This window comes from Penicillium chermesinum, assembly GCF_028974085.1.
Source record: "Penicillium chermesinum strain IBT 19713 chromosome Unknown utg000003l:1.0-5111272.0:1.0-5115320.0, whole genome shotgun sequence".
NCBI lineage: Eukaryota > Fungi > Ascomycota > Eurotiomycetes > Eurotiales > Aspergillaceae > Penicillium > Penicillium chermesinum.
In genome coordinates this window covers 863217-877787 of record NW_026695313.1, presented here as the reverse complement: position 1 = coordinate 877787, position 14571 = coordinate 863217, and the positions used below count along the sequence as shown (strand labels likewise).

Here is a 14571-nt window from a genome sequence, read left to right as displayed (position 1 = left end):
GGAGTTCCACTAGGGCGGAGGCCTGTGTGGCTCTGGGGAGACGATCATTGCCATATGAGCTTACAGGTGGAGCGTTGAGGGGTGAATGAGTCGAATACCGGACTTAAATGTAATCAAATGGATTCCTCGTGCTTCTACGTTGCGATACCATGACCGCGGTCCTCTGACACGAACTAGAAGCCCTGAATTCGCTCTAACATACATTGACTAGTCGCAACATCAGACGCCACAAGGCAGGAATAAGCAAGAAACCCCGGTTTGCCAAAACGCACGAGCGATAGCGTGACCTTCGTAGGTTCGGGGTTTGCTCTAATAGTCGATTCACGCATTGCTGGTGCAGTTCGACTTGTGCCAGGTCATACCTGGTGCCATCAATCCAATCCTCAGCCAGCCATCAGCACACCTCAGAGTCGTCAACATTGTAATGCTAGAATTCCACCTGAGCATGCTCCGACTGCCTTTTCGAGGGAGTTGCATGCTACCAGGATTACGGCAAGATTGTCCCAGCCCGCGCATGTTCTGCGTACTCGGCGGTACATATCGAAGACAAGACGAAGAAGCGGTGGGCCTGAAGCATGAACCTCCCTCCCCACCTAGTCAGAACCTTTCAGAAAGGATCCAATCGGAGTTGTATTTCGATCGGCCGATATTTTGCCCAATTCTCGGTGAATAGGAAATGCCACATGCCAGTATATCTTCTTCATCAAATTAATGAGTACGTATGGAGTACATATTGCCCAGGTGCATGTCTGCGGATTCCGCGGTGGTCTAGGCAAGGCCAAAGTAGACTCGAGGGAATGGTTCCCCCCCCATCTTTATCATCCCATGGGAAGGGCCGACCGGTCTAGACTCATCCGCACAAAGACATCCAACAGCTGCCCGGATCAACAAGATCGACTGTCCGATATACCCAAGCCTTTCTATGTGTCCTTGCACTCTATGTATTTTGCATCAGTGTATTTCAGAATCGACGCCAACGCCGCCGCCCACTTAAGCGATCGGTCTTGTAGTACGCCATGGCTGGTTACCGATCTACAATATCCACAGGTGTACAACAAGGTCCCGAGGCCCACAAGCCCACGTTGTGGAACATGTACAAAGGAGTACAAGCTGCAAGGCAAACCCCCCCCCCTTACACGCCTCCATGCGGGTGGCTGGACTTGCCGTGCGGCTCGAAACATACTAGTAGTGCCCAAGGCTTATAGATTTTTCAAATTTCGTAGTAGAGCATTTCCAAGTTATTGCGACAAAATTAAAAAGAAAAGAAAAAAGCGATACACCTACAAAAGACTTTCTTTCTTTGCCCAGGTGTCTCAATAGGCCATAGGCCATTACATAAATTAGTCTTCACGTTGATGGGGAAAAAAAATCAACAAATCTTGTTTGCATTTCTGCAACTTGCTCGTGCCTGCGACCCGAACGGCTAAATACTCCGGGGATGCCTCGACTGGCCTGCAGCAGAGGCAACGGATCATCTTCACAAAGTGTTTCAGGTGCGTTTCCGACTCATCAGATTGCCGGTGGTGAGGAATCCCTTGTCTCCCATGGCTCCGCGCCATTCAATCGATAACTGGCCCAATGTGGCGCGCCCATCGCGCCTCAAATCCTTCTGTAACGCTTCCAAACCCTCCTGGCGCCCTTGCTCCTGTTCCACTAAGAATGCGATCTGTAGCACGTCGCGAGGCTTCAAAGTTGGTGGGGCTTCAGGCTGACCTAGACCTGTCGAATCCCAGTTGAGGGATTCGGACCTAAACGGTGGCTTGGGGTTCAGCCGGGTTTGCTGTAGGGGAGAATGCACGTTAGGATTTATTTGAAATCACCCTCGGGGATTTCTCAGATCTTGCCAGTCATACCTTGATCACAACGGCCCCGTCCCCCACATTCTCCAATTGGGCCTCCAGGGCGAAACGAAGCAAACGAGTTTTGCCATACGGACCAAGGGATTTGTTGTCAACCTCCAGTGGTGGAAGTTCTGATGCTTTGGTCCGGACACTTAGGCATGGCTGGGCAACAAATTGATATAACTTGCGGAATGTTCGGACTCGATTACTGGCTGCTTGGGAATCCTGGCCGATCCGTGTCTCGGAATAGCTGACGCTGACAGCCAAGATGTGATTACCCTCCTCCTTCAGGTCATATCGGACAATCTTTTGTAGGGATTCGCCGATCTTTAAGCCGTCTGCTTGCGCAGAGTCCCCGGGAGGTTCGAGTTCGAGCGATGCGATAGATGACGGCGTTTGCATCTCAGCGGCGAGTCGCACAGACGTTACTACGCGCCCTTTTTCATCCTCAAGAATTTCGTTGTTTGCGCTCAACGTACATGCAAACGTTTCTCCGACGTAGACGGATCCGAATGCCGGGGGAGTGTAAGCTACGGTCGCTATCAGTCATGATTCTCGTTATTCATCGTTCGAAGGATGGACAAACAATAGGCGTGATAATAAATTGTTTATCGGAGTCTACCGAAGGATCGCCCAGTGATGCAGCTGGTGAGATCTTAGTGTTGGCGGTAGGAAGAGGCGATTGATAAGACAATGATGGTCGGGAGAGGCTGTTCAAGGTTAGGCCGATTGAGAATCGCATAATGGAAATTTCCTCAATACCGCTCGTCAAGAGGCTTACCGCAATACTTGAAGCCAGCGATATTAGCTACATATCGACAAGCTTCGTCAGTCATCCCACCGAGGGTTACATACCTTTCAGGGAGACCGCGTGCGGTTCCTTTGTGGCATCGGCACTAGATGTAGCTCGAGGACGAGCCATGGCTCATATAATCAGCCCAGTCAAGCAGAATCCAAAGTTTTCGTATCGCCGGCGGAGCATTGCGGTTCTCGCGTGCTGAAGGACAACCGCTGTGCTGCTCAACGATAGCGATAGGCAAAATCAAACAGTGCAAACATGGAGTCTCACCCATTAGGTAAACATTCAAACCAGACCCGTGGACAGCTTCTAGTTACTACTTCATTATTCCACTTTCCTTGTTATTCTTTGCATTGTCCTTCATTTTGATTCGTCACGTTGTCTTGAAAACCGACTTCAATAACGAAGAACTTTGTACTCTGTGGCAGTGACGTCATAAGAAGCTCTTCATAGCAGGCTGGGAATCTTCAATACGATAATATCACTTGGACAACCCTACCGCTTTCATTTGAACCAGGCTTCAGTCCAAGAGTTCATTTCTCCAAATTGGCCCATTTCAGTACCGCGTCAATCAAGGCTTCAAGATGGGTAGATCTACAGGTTCTGTGCCTAATACCTCTCGTCAAGCGAATAAGTCATCAAAGGCCACATCGGGTGCCAGCCATGAGTCCAGCCTCAGACCCAGGGGTGGTATTCATAAAAAACCTGTCAAAAAGCGGAACAAGAAGATACCGAACGATGCTTCTACCCGGGGTGGAAATGCGATGGTCGGTGATCCGCTTCCTGCTGAGCCCACGCCTAAAGTAAAGAGGCTTGAACAGAAAGAAGCTTGGGAAATGCCAGCCGAGAAACGTGCGCGAAGATTTCGGGATCATCCTCCTCAATCGTTCTTGGGGAAGTTGGACATGATCAGCAAGCAACGGTGATTATCCGCCTTCAATATGAATTTAAGTTCCTTGGTATATTCTAACCAGAGATCTCAGGATGTATGTGGTTAGCCAGAAAGCTAGCGGGGCCGACGACGACCTTACGCTGTCATTTGACATCGTGGGGAGTACAGGAAATTTGTACCATGTCACCATCAAGAAGGAACCCGAATGCGACTGCCCCGATGGAAAGCGAGGCAATTTCTGCAAACACATTATCTACAGTAAGCTCCGAAAGCTCTATTCACATCACCAGCTTCCAATATCTCTCCAATGGAGATATTGGCTACCTGGGTAAGTGAGCAAGTATCTTGACTAATGGCATGGCAAGTTCTTGTCTTCGCCCTCAAGGCCCCCGATCACCTGCAGTACCAGCTTGCTTTCTTGTCCTCTGTGAGTAGCTTTTCTCGTGGTCGATTCTCAAGCTCTACTTCTCAAATTGCTAACCCATTCCAGGAAATTTGCCAAATATATGAGGGTTCCCCAATGAAACAATCTCAAGCTCCTGAGTCCAGAAAGCATGATGGAAAGCGTAAGCCCGTCGAGGGCGATTGCCCAATCTGCTTTATGGAATTCGAGCCGAATGAGAAGCTCGTCTGGTGCCAGGCTGCCTGCGGAAACAACATCCACAAAACTTGTTTCCAACAATGGTGCGCCACATCTGCCTCGCGGAGTACGGGCGTGCGCTGCGTATACTGGTAAGTTGACAAGAGGAATCCAACAGCATGCCTCTAACCAGAAATTAGTCGCACAACGTGGAAGTTCGAGACTGGATCTACCGACTTCAATATGGACGCCATTCGAGCTCAAGGCAAACGCAACAGCGAGGGTTATCACAATATAGCAGCGCAATTTGGCCTCTCAACTGAACGTGGTATGGATCTATCTCTGTTTTTCTACCCTCTTATTCTGATTTCGTTGACTTACTGACTTTGAATCAACTGGGGCAGACTATTCCGTGTACTCGCGTTTCTCAACTGTCCATCGATCATATTATTCTGGGCGGCGTCGCAATGAACATTAGGACGGCAGCGAGTAGCTCTATGATCATGATTTCAAGCGGGAGTTGGGGCGATCGGGTTCTCTAACAATTATCACAGTAGCAATCGGGGCAAAGGAGTTTCAAATTGCTATACGAAGGTGCTGTTTATTGGATATCGGGGCATGACTGAAAAGTATTTTTCTTTTTATTTTATTTTCTTTTTATTTTATTTTATTTTATTTCTTTCGATGCCTTATGGAAGAGATGTTTTGCTGGCTACTTTTCTTGCACTCCGATTTCTGTTCCTTTCGTGGTCAAGCCATGGCACATTAGAGGTTATATGAGAATACGGAGCAAGCCAAAATGCAGAAAACCAATCAATAATTCAAAATTTCAACGATGCCAAGAATGAGTGGGTATCATAAAAACAAGCCCAAGTCCTAATTCCAGCCTTAACAGTCCAACGCCGTACAATGATATCAATTGAAATCCATTCGAGTCAGGACATCTTAACCCGTTGTCCTGACTTCACTGTAGCCATACTAACAGCCTCCTCGCCAGTCAGCCACGAAGGCATCCGGTGAGGGTCGACAACTCCCAGCTCTGCAAGTTGGCGGATGCCACCTATAACATCAGACCCAGTGAACGAAAGTGAGACCACAGGGTGAGTAGAACTGGGCTGCTCTTCCTCATCCTCGAGCCCGCTATCCAGGGCATCCAGAAACCGGACGTCAAGGCGGTCAAGAGGCGCGGGATTGAGCGAAGAGCCTGCCGTTCCAAAGCGCGACTCAACTGCAAGCCGTCGCTTCTTCGAGTCCGGAGTTAGAGGTACAGTATCAGTATCCCGGCGGGAAGAAGGGCGCTTGCAGACTTTCTGTGAGGCCGAATTTTCGGGATCGCCATTCTCCTTGTCTTCTGTGCCGAGAGGCCTTCTCTGCCCACCAAGGATATGGTCCTCTGCGGATACAGTGTCTGCGGGACGAGGATCTAACGGGCTTCCTTCGAGGGCAGCGTCTGCGAAGATGCTGAAACTGCCATTCGCTGCTGTGGAGCGGCCGGGGCCACGGAGGGCGAGGAGAGTTGGGAGGTTCTTCGCGGCTAGAGCGGTGGCCTTGAGTGTGTATCGCTCATGTGGGCGTGAAAGTGCCTTGGGGATCGCGTCGCGAACTAGACGCTGCAGACTACGGGAGTCTGTTGCGATGGACGTGGATGGCGGAGCAGCAGGTTTGGCGCCTGTCGATGCTGCAACGGAGGTGTATATGAAAGGGCAACTGTCGGGGAATGCGACGTAGATAATGCGAGCCGAGTCTGCGAATATTTCTGGTGATTGTTGGGGTGGTTGGTATGGCGAATCGACGACGAATATTCGGAGAAAAGTCAGAGGGAGTGTGGACGAGCGGGCGAGGTGGTAGTGTGCCTTGACCAGGGAGGCGACCTCTTGCTGTAGAGCCTTAACGAAGCTCGCTGCTTGAATGCGCGGGAGATTGGCAGACCAGTCTTCGGAACCATTCTTCGAAGCCGATTCCTTTCGCCGAGGATCGATGCGACTCAGCTCCAGTGCTGTCCATCGCAAGCTAGAAGGATGGTCATCCATGTAGCGAAGATCTACCATTGCAAGCTGGCGCAACGTGAGTCCGTGGCGCCAGTCACCTTCGAGTATTCTCTCCAGGACTTCACGTTTCCCACCTTTGCGCTCCTGCAGGTCCTCATATATCTGGCGAACTTCTTCGACGGTCTCTGCGGCGGGGTATGGGAGAGCTTCGTCATCATCATCATCGCGGCTCCCCCGCTCGTCACCTTTCAAAAAAGGGACAAATGAAGCAGAATTCTGATCATCCAGCCATGTTAATGCCAGGTCTAGCAGCGATTGGCGCGATAGCTTGCCCAGAGTCTTGCTCAAAGACGGAGAGGTGGAGGGAATTCGGAGGTTGTTTGGGAGGCTGGCTGAAGTTGGCGCGCGAACCGTCCTTGGACGTGCCATGGCCGATGAATATCGGGAGTCGTGTCAGTTCAAAGGTCTGTTTGTAGCTGTACACCAGAGAATTGCATGGTTGACGCTCTGCTTTGTCCCATCTACACGCGTCCGATCTTGAATTGGAAACATCACGTGATGACAACAATAAAGTTAGGCACGTGGAGATTCGAGATTCCAGTTCACGTTCCAACACCTCTTCTCCCAGGTTGCACGCAGTATGCAGAATCGTTCTGACCTATGACAGATAATATATGGGCAGCCATTAGGATGGTGCGATTTTAATACATGAGCATTTCAATTCATAGCTCGTCAATCCAACCTGGCCGATCGGAAATAGCGTTTTTGTCGGATCTGGTCTATCCATATATGCCTTGTAAACGTCTTGCTTAGTAGGGACAATTATAGAACAATTTCCCTTGAATGTAAAGCTCTAAGAGTCTTCAGCTATTCCATGTCGGGAAACTAGTGCAGACTAGCCGAGATGGACGAGGTTGGGCACAGTAAACGTGCAATTTGGACATCCGGGAGGCCTGTGCTGGGCCTCACAAGCCCCTTCAAGGTTAAATTTCCCTGAATTGTTAATGGAAGATGGGGGGAATCGCGGGAGAACTAGGATGACCGGAAGGTGACCAGTAGGTGACCAGTATGTGACCTCATTCTGATTTTTGGTCGTTTGCTGTTGAGCCGAGAAAGTGGGCCCTCGAGGCCTTGATAGACGAGCCAATCAGAAATGCAGGAGCCAAATGCCAAAGTTCGTTTGATCTGTAAGCACGAATTCATCAAAGCCGCGTTTGTCGCTGAGAATGCAGGCTGTGATATCGTCTTTTCGTACTACACGGACGTGATTTGGAGACCGAATGCAACAGCGCAAGCTCAGTAGAATGCGACTTCCAAACGGCTCAACGTACGATAAGTGCGCTCATCTTATTACCCCATCGGGCCAGTTTTCCCATGGAGTGGGGACGTTCCAAATTGGCCGGTCCGATCTTCGGCCACGGGAATGAATCAAAACCAAAACCCGCGGATAGTACGGATGGCCAACTTGTATAAGGCTTCAAGACGCAAATATGCACAATTTCAGAAAGATCGTAGAGGACTATGTAGTAGGTCACTTCGTCAAGCCAGTAAGATCTGTGCATTCCAGTCAATTTAAGGCGGTGGTAGGGTAGAAGTCGATCGCGACTCGGGAGATTCGTTACGGATTAATCATCTCCCCCTCACAGGCATCCAATCCACGGATTCGCCCCCCACCACTTTCGGCCTCAAGACTCAAAGGGAAAATTCCACCTGCCCGCTTCCTCCGCCTCCTCCGCCTCCTCCGCCTCCCCTCCTCCATCGTTCTTAATCACCCCACGACCGTCGACTCGATCGCCAAACGTCGAGTATCACATACGCACACGCAAAAAACCGCACGTCTCGCCGCTATCCCGGAGCCGCATTCGGCGCGACCCCCCACAAAAAACGTCGAGTCACGACCACGAATCCATCCGCGAAACCCTCGCCCACACTCGACAAGTCGATCTGTGATCTGAGGGTAAGCGATAGTCAACCGTGGGTTGACGTTATTCCACAATGGCCGGTTACAATGGGCGGCGGGCTCCAAATTTCGCTCAATATCTCGATGATTTGAACCAAATCCCATCGCCATATGACCAGGCCTTGCAGCAGCAGCAGAACCAACAGAACTCCTTCAATGTTGACCAGGAGTTGGCTATCTTCACTAATGCCGAATTCTTCGACTTCGATAACTTTGGCGACCTGAGCCTGCCTTCATTCGATACGGCGGAAGAGAAGCCTCCCTCTACTGAGTTGCCTGACCAAATTCCGCCTCAAAATGACATGAAGTTTTTGGATTTCCTTAATGGTGAGTGAAACTACTATTGATGATCGTGTCTCTATTGGCTTCGTCGGTTTTGTCGAAAGAGGGGTATCCGAGATACATACGATTCCCCTGAAGCACACCATAAAGATCATCCCATGGAACAACTGCATCGCAGGGCACATTTACTTGCATGGCGCTGGTCGTTTTCCATTGGCTACGTGCTTTATGTTCTGACTGTGTGCATTTGCGTGTGAAGTCTTGGCTGAATCACGTCTTTTTTACGTGGGATTTGCATCGATCGAGGTCGGGGTTGCCTACCGAAGAGCGAAACCTTAGCGAAGCCTTCTAAGGGTGTCCTCCAGGTAATCTGGCTTGCGGCGCTAATGCAAGGTTTTCACGCTTCACTTCCCCGGCTCGTACCTCGCGACTAGGTCATTTGAGGCTTTGCAACCGTGCTCCGCTATCACGCCATTCACGTGATGCACAATGCCATACCTTCTCTATTGGAGACCAGTTGAGGAGACCTGGTCGGAGCTATAGAACACGATCATCATGCGCATTCACAGGCGATCATCAGACTAATGTATATACTCAGGTAACCTGGATAACATCACTGACTTCAATACCGATCTGAATGCCGTGGCCTCTTCGCCAGTGCAGATGCAAAATGCTCCGTTCTCGGCAGTCCCTCCCGCTCCACCCATGACCGCTGCCCAGACTGTGGCTCCAACCTCTGCTGCTCCAGTCATCCCTGCTGTGGCTGCTCCTAAGCGCAAGAACACCCAGAAATCTGCTCAGGCCAGTGCCGAGGACGCCGCCCGTAGCGCTGCCGAAGAAGATAAGCGCCGACGCAACACTGCCGCCAGCGCTCGTTTCCGTGTCAAGAAGAAGATGCGTGAGGCCGCCCTAGAGAAGAGCCTCAAAGAGACCAACGACAAGAACGGTGTTCTCGAGGCCCGTGTCTCTCAATTGGAGCTCGAGAACCACTGGCTCCGTGGCCTTATCATGGAGAAGAACGGCAACGAAGAGCAAAACGAAGAATCGGAGAAGGCTATCTCTGAGATGTTCAAGAACTTCCTCGCATCTCGTGGTGAGACTTCAAGTCTTTCCGAATCGAAGCGCGGCGTAGGCACCTCGGCTTAGGTGCTCAAGTAAAAAAAAAAAACAAAAAAAAACAAAAAAAAAACAAAAACAAAAAAGGCAGAAAAAGCACGAATCATTTGCGGTCTAATTTGCGCTGCTCCTATTCATTCCTGCTGCTGGAGATGGTTTCCTGCTATGATTCCAGGTCCCATTCTATTCTTGTTTATATTTGTTTTAGCGCTTTTTGGTATTTGTTTATATGGCTGCATATCACAGGCCTACGGATGGAAACCAGTATTCTTACAGCGCAGTTTGAATAAAGTCCTTCAAGTTATACCATTCTTTGTTCTCATTCCTTGGTAGACATGCGACATGCATGCAGAAGGGTCTTCTTGTCCGCTACTCCACCCATCCAGCCGGGATCTTCCCGAGGTTCGGCCGGAAGTACCCCTGGAATGCCACACAGATCGAGATCTCTGAATCTTATTATAGGAAACATGCTTATTCTTGGAGGTCTCGGTATTCCACTGGCGTCATATCTTCAGTTGTTTTCTTTTTTTACCCCCTTCTCTTTCTTGAGAACGCGACGAGTCCATCAGGTCTCGAATTACGCAGCGTATTTGTCTCGCAGTGGCAGTGGCAGCAGTGGGGATCGGCAGCAGTGGGGATCGGCAGCATCAGTAAAGCCTGGATCTCTACCTTGCGGTCAGCTGCTGCATTTAGCTTCTGTTCTGCCCAAAGAGTCGGCTCGAAATGCTTATCACTTTCCTACTCGGTATGTTGCTCATTACGCGAGCCAATATCCGGTGGATTGGGTCGGACATTCGACGCTTCGCTGGACATGGGGGTCAGTTCTTGTTCCGAGGAGACCAGTGAGATCATCGAGATGCTCCTCTCAGCTCTCCACAGTGAGGGATTTGGGGTCACTGATGCATCCACAGCCACCTAAGGTACTCGATCTTGACCTATCTGATTGGGTCAGGGAGGATCGCTTCGATGCGAAGGACCCATTTACAGGGCATATGTCCCTGGACCCACTGCGTTGATTCGGAGCCCTCGGTACGTACATAATGGCATTCTGGTCCCTTTGCCAGCCTAATAATTGGCGCATAAACCCCCCCCAGCTCGGTTTCTTACGTTGTTCATTCCAGCGTGCGGCCGTGAAATTCATAACCGCAGCCATGTCAGCCATTCGCACGGCTTTGCTCACTCTCGGCGCAGCGTCTGCAGCTGTGGCCAGCAGCCATGACACTTTAAAGTCGTGTTTAAAGTATGCGTTGACTGATAGCGGCAAGGTCGCTTTCCCTGGTGATTTGCTCTACCAGGCTTCCGACGTGCAGGCATATAACCTCGACATCCCGCTGACGCCCGCTGCTGTTACCTTCCCAGCTTCCTCGCAACAAGTTGCAGCCGTTGTCAAATGCGCTGCCGACAACGGATACCCGGTCCAGCCTAAAAGCGGTGGTCACAGCTATGGCAATTATGGTTTGTTATACCCTTTACCCATTTCTAATAGAATACCCTACTCATCAAAATAATCTGGTAGGCTTGGGTGGTGTTGACGGAGCTGTCGTCGTCGATCTGAAGAACCTACAGCAATTCTCAATGGATAGCACAAACTGGGAGGCTACAATCGGCAGTGGAACTCTACTTAGAGATGTAACACAGCGCCTCCACGATGCAGGAGGTCGCGCAATGTCGCACGGAACCTCCCCGCAGATCGGCTCTGGCGGCCACTTTACGATTGGCGGGTTGGGCCCGACTTCTCGCCAGTTCGGCTCTGCGCTCGACCATATCTTGGAGGTGGAGGTTGTCCTCGCGAACTCGAGTATTGTACGGGCATCTGAAAAGGAGAATCAGGATATTTTCTGGGCTGTGAAGGGCGCCGCCTCGGGCTTTGGCATCGTCACGGAATTCAAGGTTCGGACTGAGCCAGAGCCCGGCACTGCTGTGAAGTATGAGTACACTCTCAAGGTCGGCACCACTGAACAGCGGGCAAGCCTTTTCAAGCAGTGGCAGGCCTATATGACCAACCCGGACTTAACATGGAAGTTGGCGTCCACTCTCACTTTGCTCGAAGACACTCTCATTATCAGTGGCACTTTCTTTGGCACGGAGGAAGAGTACAAGGCACTGGGTATCGGCAGCCAATTCCCCGGAACCAACAGCAGCGCTATTGTTTTCAAAGATTGGCTTGGCCTTGTCGCCAATTGGGCTGAGGATGCGGCCATGGAGCTGTTTGGTGGCGTGCCTGCTCACTTCTACGCCAAATCTAGCTCCTGGACTCCTCAGAACCTGATGAGCAATGAGACGATTGACAAGATGTTTGAGTTCGTCGACTCTGCTGACAAGGGAACACCGATCTGGTTTATTGTCTTTGATTTCGAGGGTGGCTACACCAGCTCAGTGCCATCCACCGCAACTGCATACGCTCATCGGGATGTTATCATCTGGCTGCAGTCGTATACGGTCAATCTTCTGGGCTCTGTTTCCCAGACTCAAGTCGACTTCTTGGACAAAGTCAACAAGCTCGTTACCCCGACTGATGTCCCTTACGCTGCTTATCCCGGCTACGTAGATCCTCGACTGGACAATGGAGCGGAGGCGTACTGGGGATCGAATCTACCTCGCCTGGAGAAAATCAAGCGCGAGGTCGACCCCGACAATGTCTTTCGAAACCCTCAAAGCCCCCAAGCGGCATAATTGGTAGCCACAGCAATACCGTAAAGATTCTCAGGCGACATCATGATCAAATGGTACTTATCTTGATATAATATCAACTGCTGATATGAATGCACGAAATATGACAGTCTTGCAATGTAAATGTCCTTAACTCCTCGCTATGTTAGTTTTGTAAAGGACTAAAATGCCCTCAGTAAGATAAGGTTTCATGCAAGCCTTCACATCACGATCGTCTCGCCACGACCACCACCCCCCTTAGTATACCACTCCTCGCCCACCAATCAAAGACCATTCTGGCAGCACTGAACTTACCCATCTTCAGCCCGAACGGAGCCGCTTCCTGCACCCGCCGATCAAGGTAAGCCGACAGACCACTGAAAACGTGTCGAGTGAGGTCTCTCATCTCGATCCGGGACGGGTCATACCCTGCCGCCATCAGCATGCGCAGGTATTTCTCCTGCGAGATCAAGTTCCCAAACGGCGCCCCGGTCAGCCAGCAGAATAACTGCAGGAGGACGCGCTCGCGCCACGAGACGTTATCGGCTAGAATGAGATCGAACGCCATGACCGAGGCATGGAGAGTATCATGTGCATACTTCAGAATGGGCAGACGCGACGGACGGAAATGATACAGCGTATCGAGCGCAAGGAGCCACGTCTCCGCATTGCCGCTCTGCGCGGTGTCGACCAGCGGGGCGATGAAATTCTGCAATTCCGCCGACCACTGCGTGGGATCAGCCGCGTCGCCGCAGAAGACCCGCGCAGATGGGCCATTGAGAGAATTGAGGAGGTCGCCATGTTTGTCCTGGAGGCGGCGCTGCGCGAGCGCTGCTTGGCCCGGTTCGAGGGTGATTCCGACATAGGTATCCAGAAGACGCGGCTCCTGAGTTCGGGGCTGGGCGGTCTGGTTGGACGGGACCGCCTCAAATCCAGAGGCTGATGCTTCGTCTCCTGGTGGATTGCGCCGGAGATCGGTTAGATACAGGGCTTGGTCGCCGCAGCCGCAGCCCACGTCGACGACCCTCACTGGTCCACTCCTTTCCGTGACAGACAAGAGACCCGAGGTGATCACCTGCTCTAGTAAGGAGCGACAGGCCTCTGGGAAGTCGGAAGTCGACTACTTCAAGAGTTAGCGAGAAAAGCCTTTTTTTTTTTCGAAGTGTACACGGGTTGATGGAGAAGGGGGGAAGTCGAGGTCTTACCTCCCAATAACCCATGTTCATCCACATAGTCTGGGGTGGGAGCTGAATGTTAAGAACAGCATGGTCTAACCCGTACATCTCAGGGCGCGAATATTTGAAAAGCCAACGAAGGAAGGAAAGCATCCTTGGTAGGACCTTTTGTGCGGTGACAGGTTCCAGTAGGCTTGAAGGCCGGTGTTTTTGGGTTGCAATGACAAGGGGAGGTCGCTGCCACCGTGTCAGCGAAGGTCAATACCAAGTTCGCCTATCGCGGAATTGTGGTCCCTGGAAATATGTGTGCCGGGCTAGAGGTTTGATTAGTCCGTTCTAACTTCCCATGGGCCTGATGGTGGTATAATGTTAAGGAATCAAAGCGCTATGTACTCCGTCCTCCGGGGCTTATCAGTTATCGTGAGACATCGTCTGATTCGCCAAGCCGCCCATATTCAAATGTCTGGCCAAACGCCCTGAAAACGGGAAAATATAACAAAGAGCACTGCACGGGGACGTTGGTCTGGAGATCCAAAATCCGCGTTTTTCGGTCGGGTAGAATTATGCCTTTCTGGATTTGAAGTGTCCGTTGCTAATGGCAGTTTTGGAGAAAGACAAATGCCGCGATGGAAAGGTGGTGATGCACAGTTCCGAGTCTATGCCTCAAGGAGTATATGCGGTACGAATGTCCATTGAAATGTGACTCGCTCGAAAGAGCGGTCTATTTCTGGGTCTGCAGCTAGCTAGTTCCTGGAGAAATGATACCAATGAGGTTAAGTGACCGACCGGGCGTGTTGCTGTTTTTGATCTTCTCAAGGAGCTTTATTGACGCCTCCTGGTCTCCAATCTAAAATTGGCATTTGAATAGTTTTAATTTAGGACTGGAATTCATCCCATCTTCTCAAGTACTGGTTCTTCTGGCTCCCCCCCCCCCCACCCGTTTAGTAAAGCCGAGAATACATAAAAAGCCTTCTAAGAGGACGACCCACAATGTTCATATTAAATTAAGCTAGAAATACTAGTAGTCGTAGATCAGACAGCTGGTTGAAGTCTGTACACAATGTACTAGTATATCACCATCGCGTCATTCTAACAAAAGCTTCTCTTTCAACCACTTCACTTCACCCTGCGGTGCATAATATTTCCAGTGAGAGGTAGCAAAAGGAGACAGCTGCCAGTGCCAATGTACAAATTGGACTAATCAGTGTATCTTCTCGAGGGTCGCTGCCTATTATTCACAGGAGATAATCGAAGCAGAGCCTACTACGGATGGCAAAGGCATCTCTCAA

The 14571-nt window shown here is 50.7% G+C and overlaps 6 protein-coding genes across 6 annotated transcripts; 3 read left to right on the top strand and 3 right to left on the bottom strand.

Annotated features, from left to right (window-relative positions):
* Window positions 1-1489: 1489 nt before the first annotated feature.
* N7468_003225 (trafficking protein particle complex subunit 13) lies at window positions 1490-2763 on the bottom strand (the record flags this gene model as incomplete). Its single annotated transcript, XM_058472522.1, has 5 exons — window positions 1490-1780; window positions 1854-2371; window positions 2424-2551; window positions 2623-2629; window positions 2697-2763. 5 exons carry the CDS (start codon window positions 2761-2763, stop codon window positions 1490-1492), a joined length of 1011 nt encoding a protein of 336 aa, XP_058331525.1.
* A 461-nt stretch (window positions 2764-3224) lies between these two features.
* Window positions 3225-4496, top strand: N7468_003224 (uncharacterized protein; the record flags this gene model as incomplete). The annotated part of the gene is made up of 5 exons (XM_058472521.1): window positions 3225-3562; window positions 3624-3790; window positions 3898-3959; window positions 4023-4264; window positions 4313-4496. 5 exons carry the CDS (start codon window positions 3225-3227, stop codon window positions 4494-4496), a joined length of 993 nt encoding a protein of 330 aa, XP_058331524.1.
* Window positions 4497-5047: 551 nt separating this feature from the next.
* N7468_003223 (CENP-N/CHL4 family protein) lies at window positions 5048-6529 on the bottom strand (the record flags this gene model as incomplete). Its single annotated transcript, XM_058472520.1, has 1 exon — window positions 5048-6529. The coding sequence occupies one exon, from the start codon at window positions 6527-6529 to the stop codon at window positions 5048-5050; it is 1482 nt and encodes a 493-aa protein (XP_058331523.1).
* Window positions 6530-8095: 1566 nt separating this feature from the next.
* Window positions 8096-9488, top strand: N7468_003222 (putative bZIP transcription factor (MetR); the record flags this gene model as incomplete). The annotated part of the gene is made up of 2 exons (XM_058472519.1): window positions 8096-8387; window positions 8941-9488. The coding sequence occupies 2 exons, from the start codon at window positions 8096-8098 to the stop codon at window positions 9486-9488; spliced, it is 840 nt and encodes a 279-aa protein (XP_058331522.1).
* Window positions 9489-10609: 1121 nt separating this feature from the next.
* On the top strand, window positions 10610-12131 carry N7468_003221 (FAD-binding oxidoreductase; the record flags this gene model as incomplete). The annotated part of the gene is made up of 2 exons (XM_058472518.1): window positions 10610-10913; window positions 10975-12131. The coding sequence occupies 2 exons, from the start codon at window positions 10610-10612 to the stop codon at window positions 12129-12131; spliced, it is 1461 nt and encodes a 486-aa protein (XP_058331521.1).
* Window positions 12132-12333: 202 nt separating this feature from the next.
* N7468_003220 (uncharacterized protein) lies at window positions 12334-13435 on the bottom strand (the record flags this gene model as incomplete). Its single annotated transcript, XM_058472517.1, has 2 exons — window positions 12334-13227; window positions 13313-13435. 2 exons carry the CDS (start codon window positions 13433-13435, stop codon window positions 12334-12336), a joined length of 1017 nt encoding a protein of 338 aa, XP_058331520.1.
* Between the last annotated feature and the right edge of the window lie 1136 nt (window positions 13436-14571).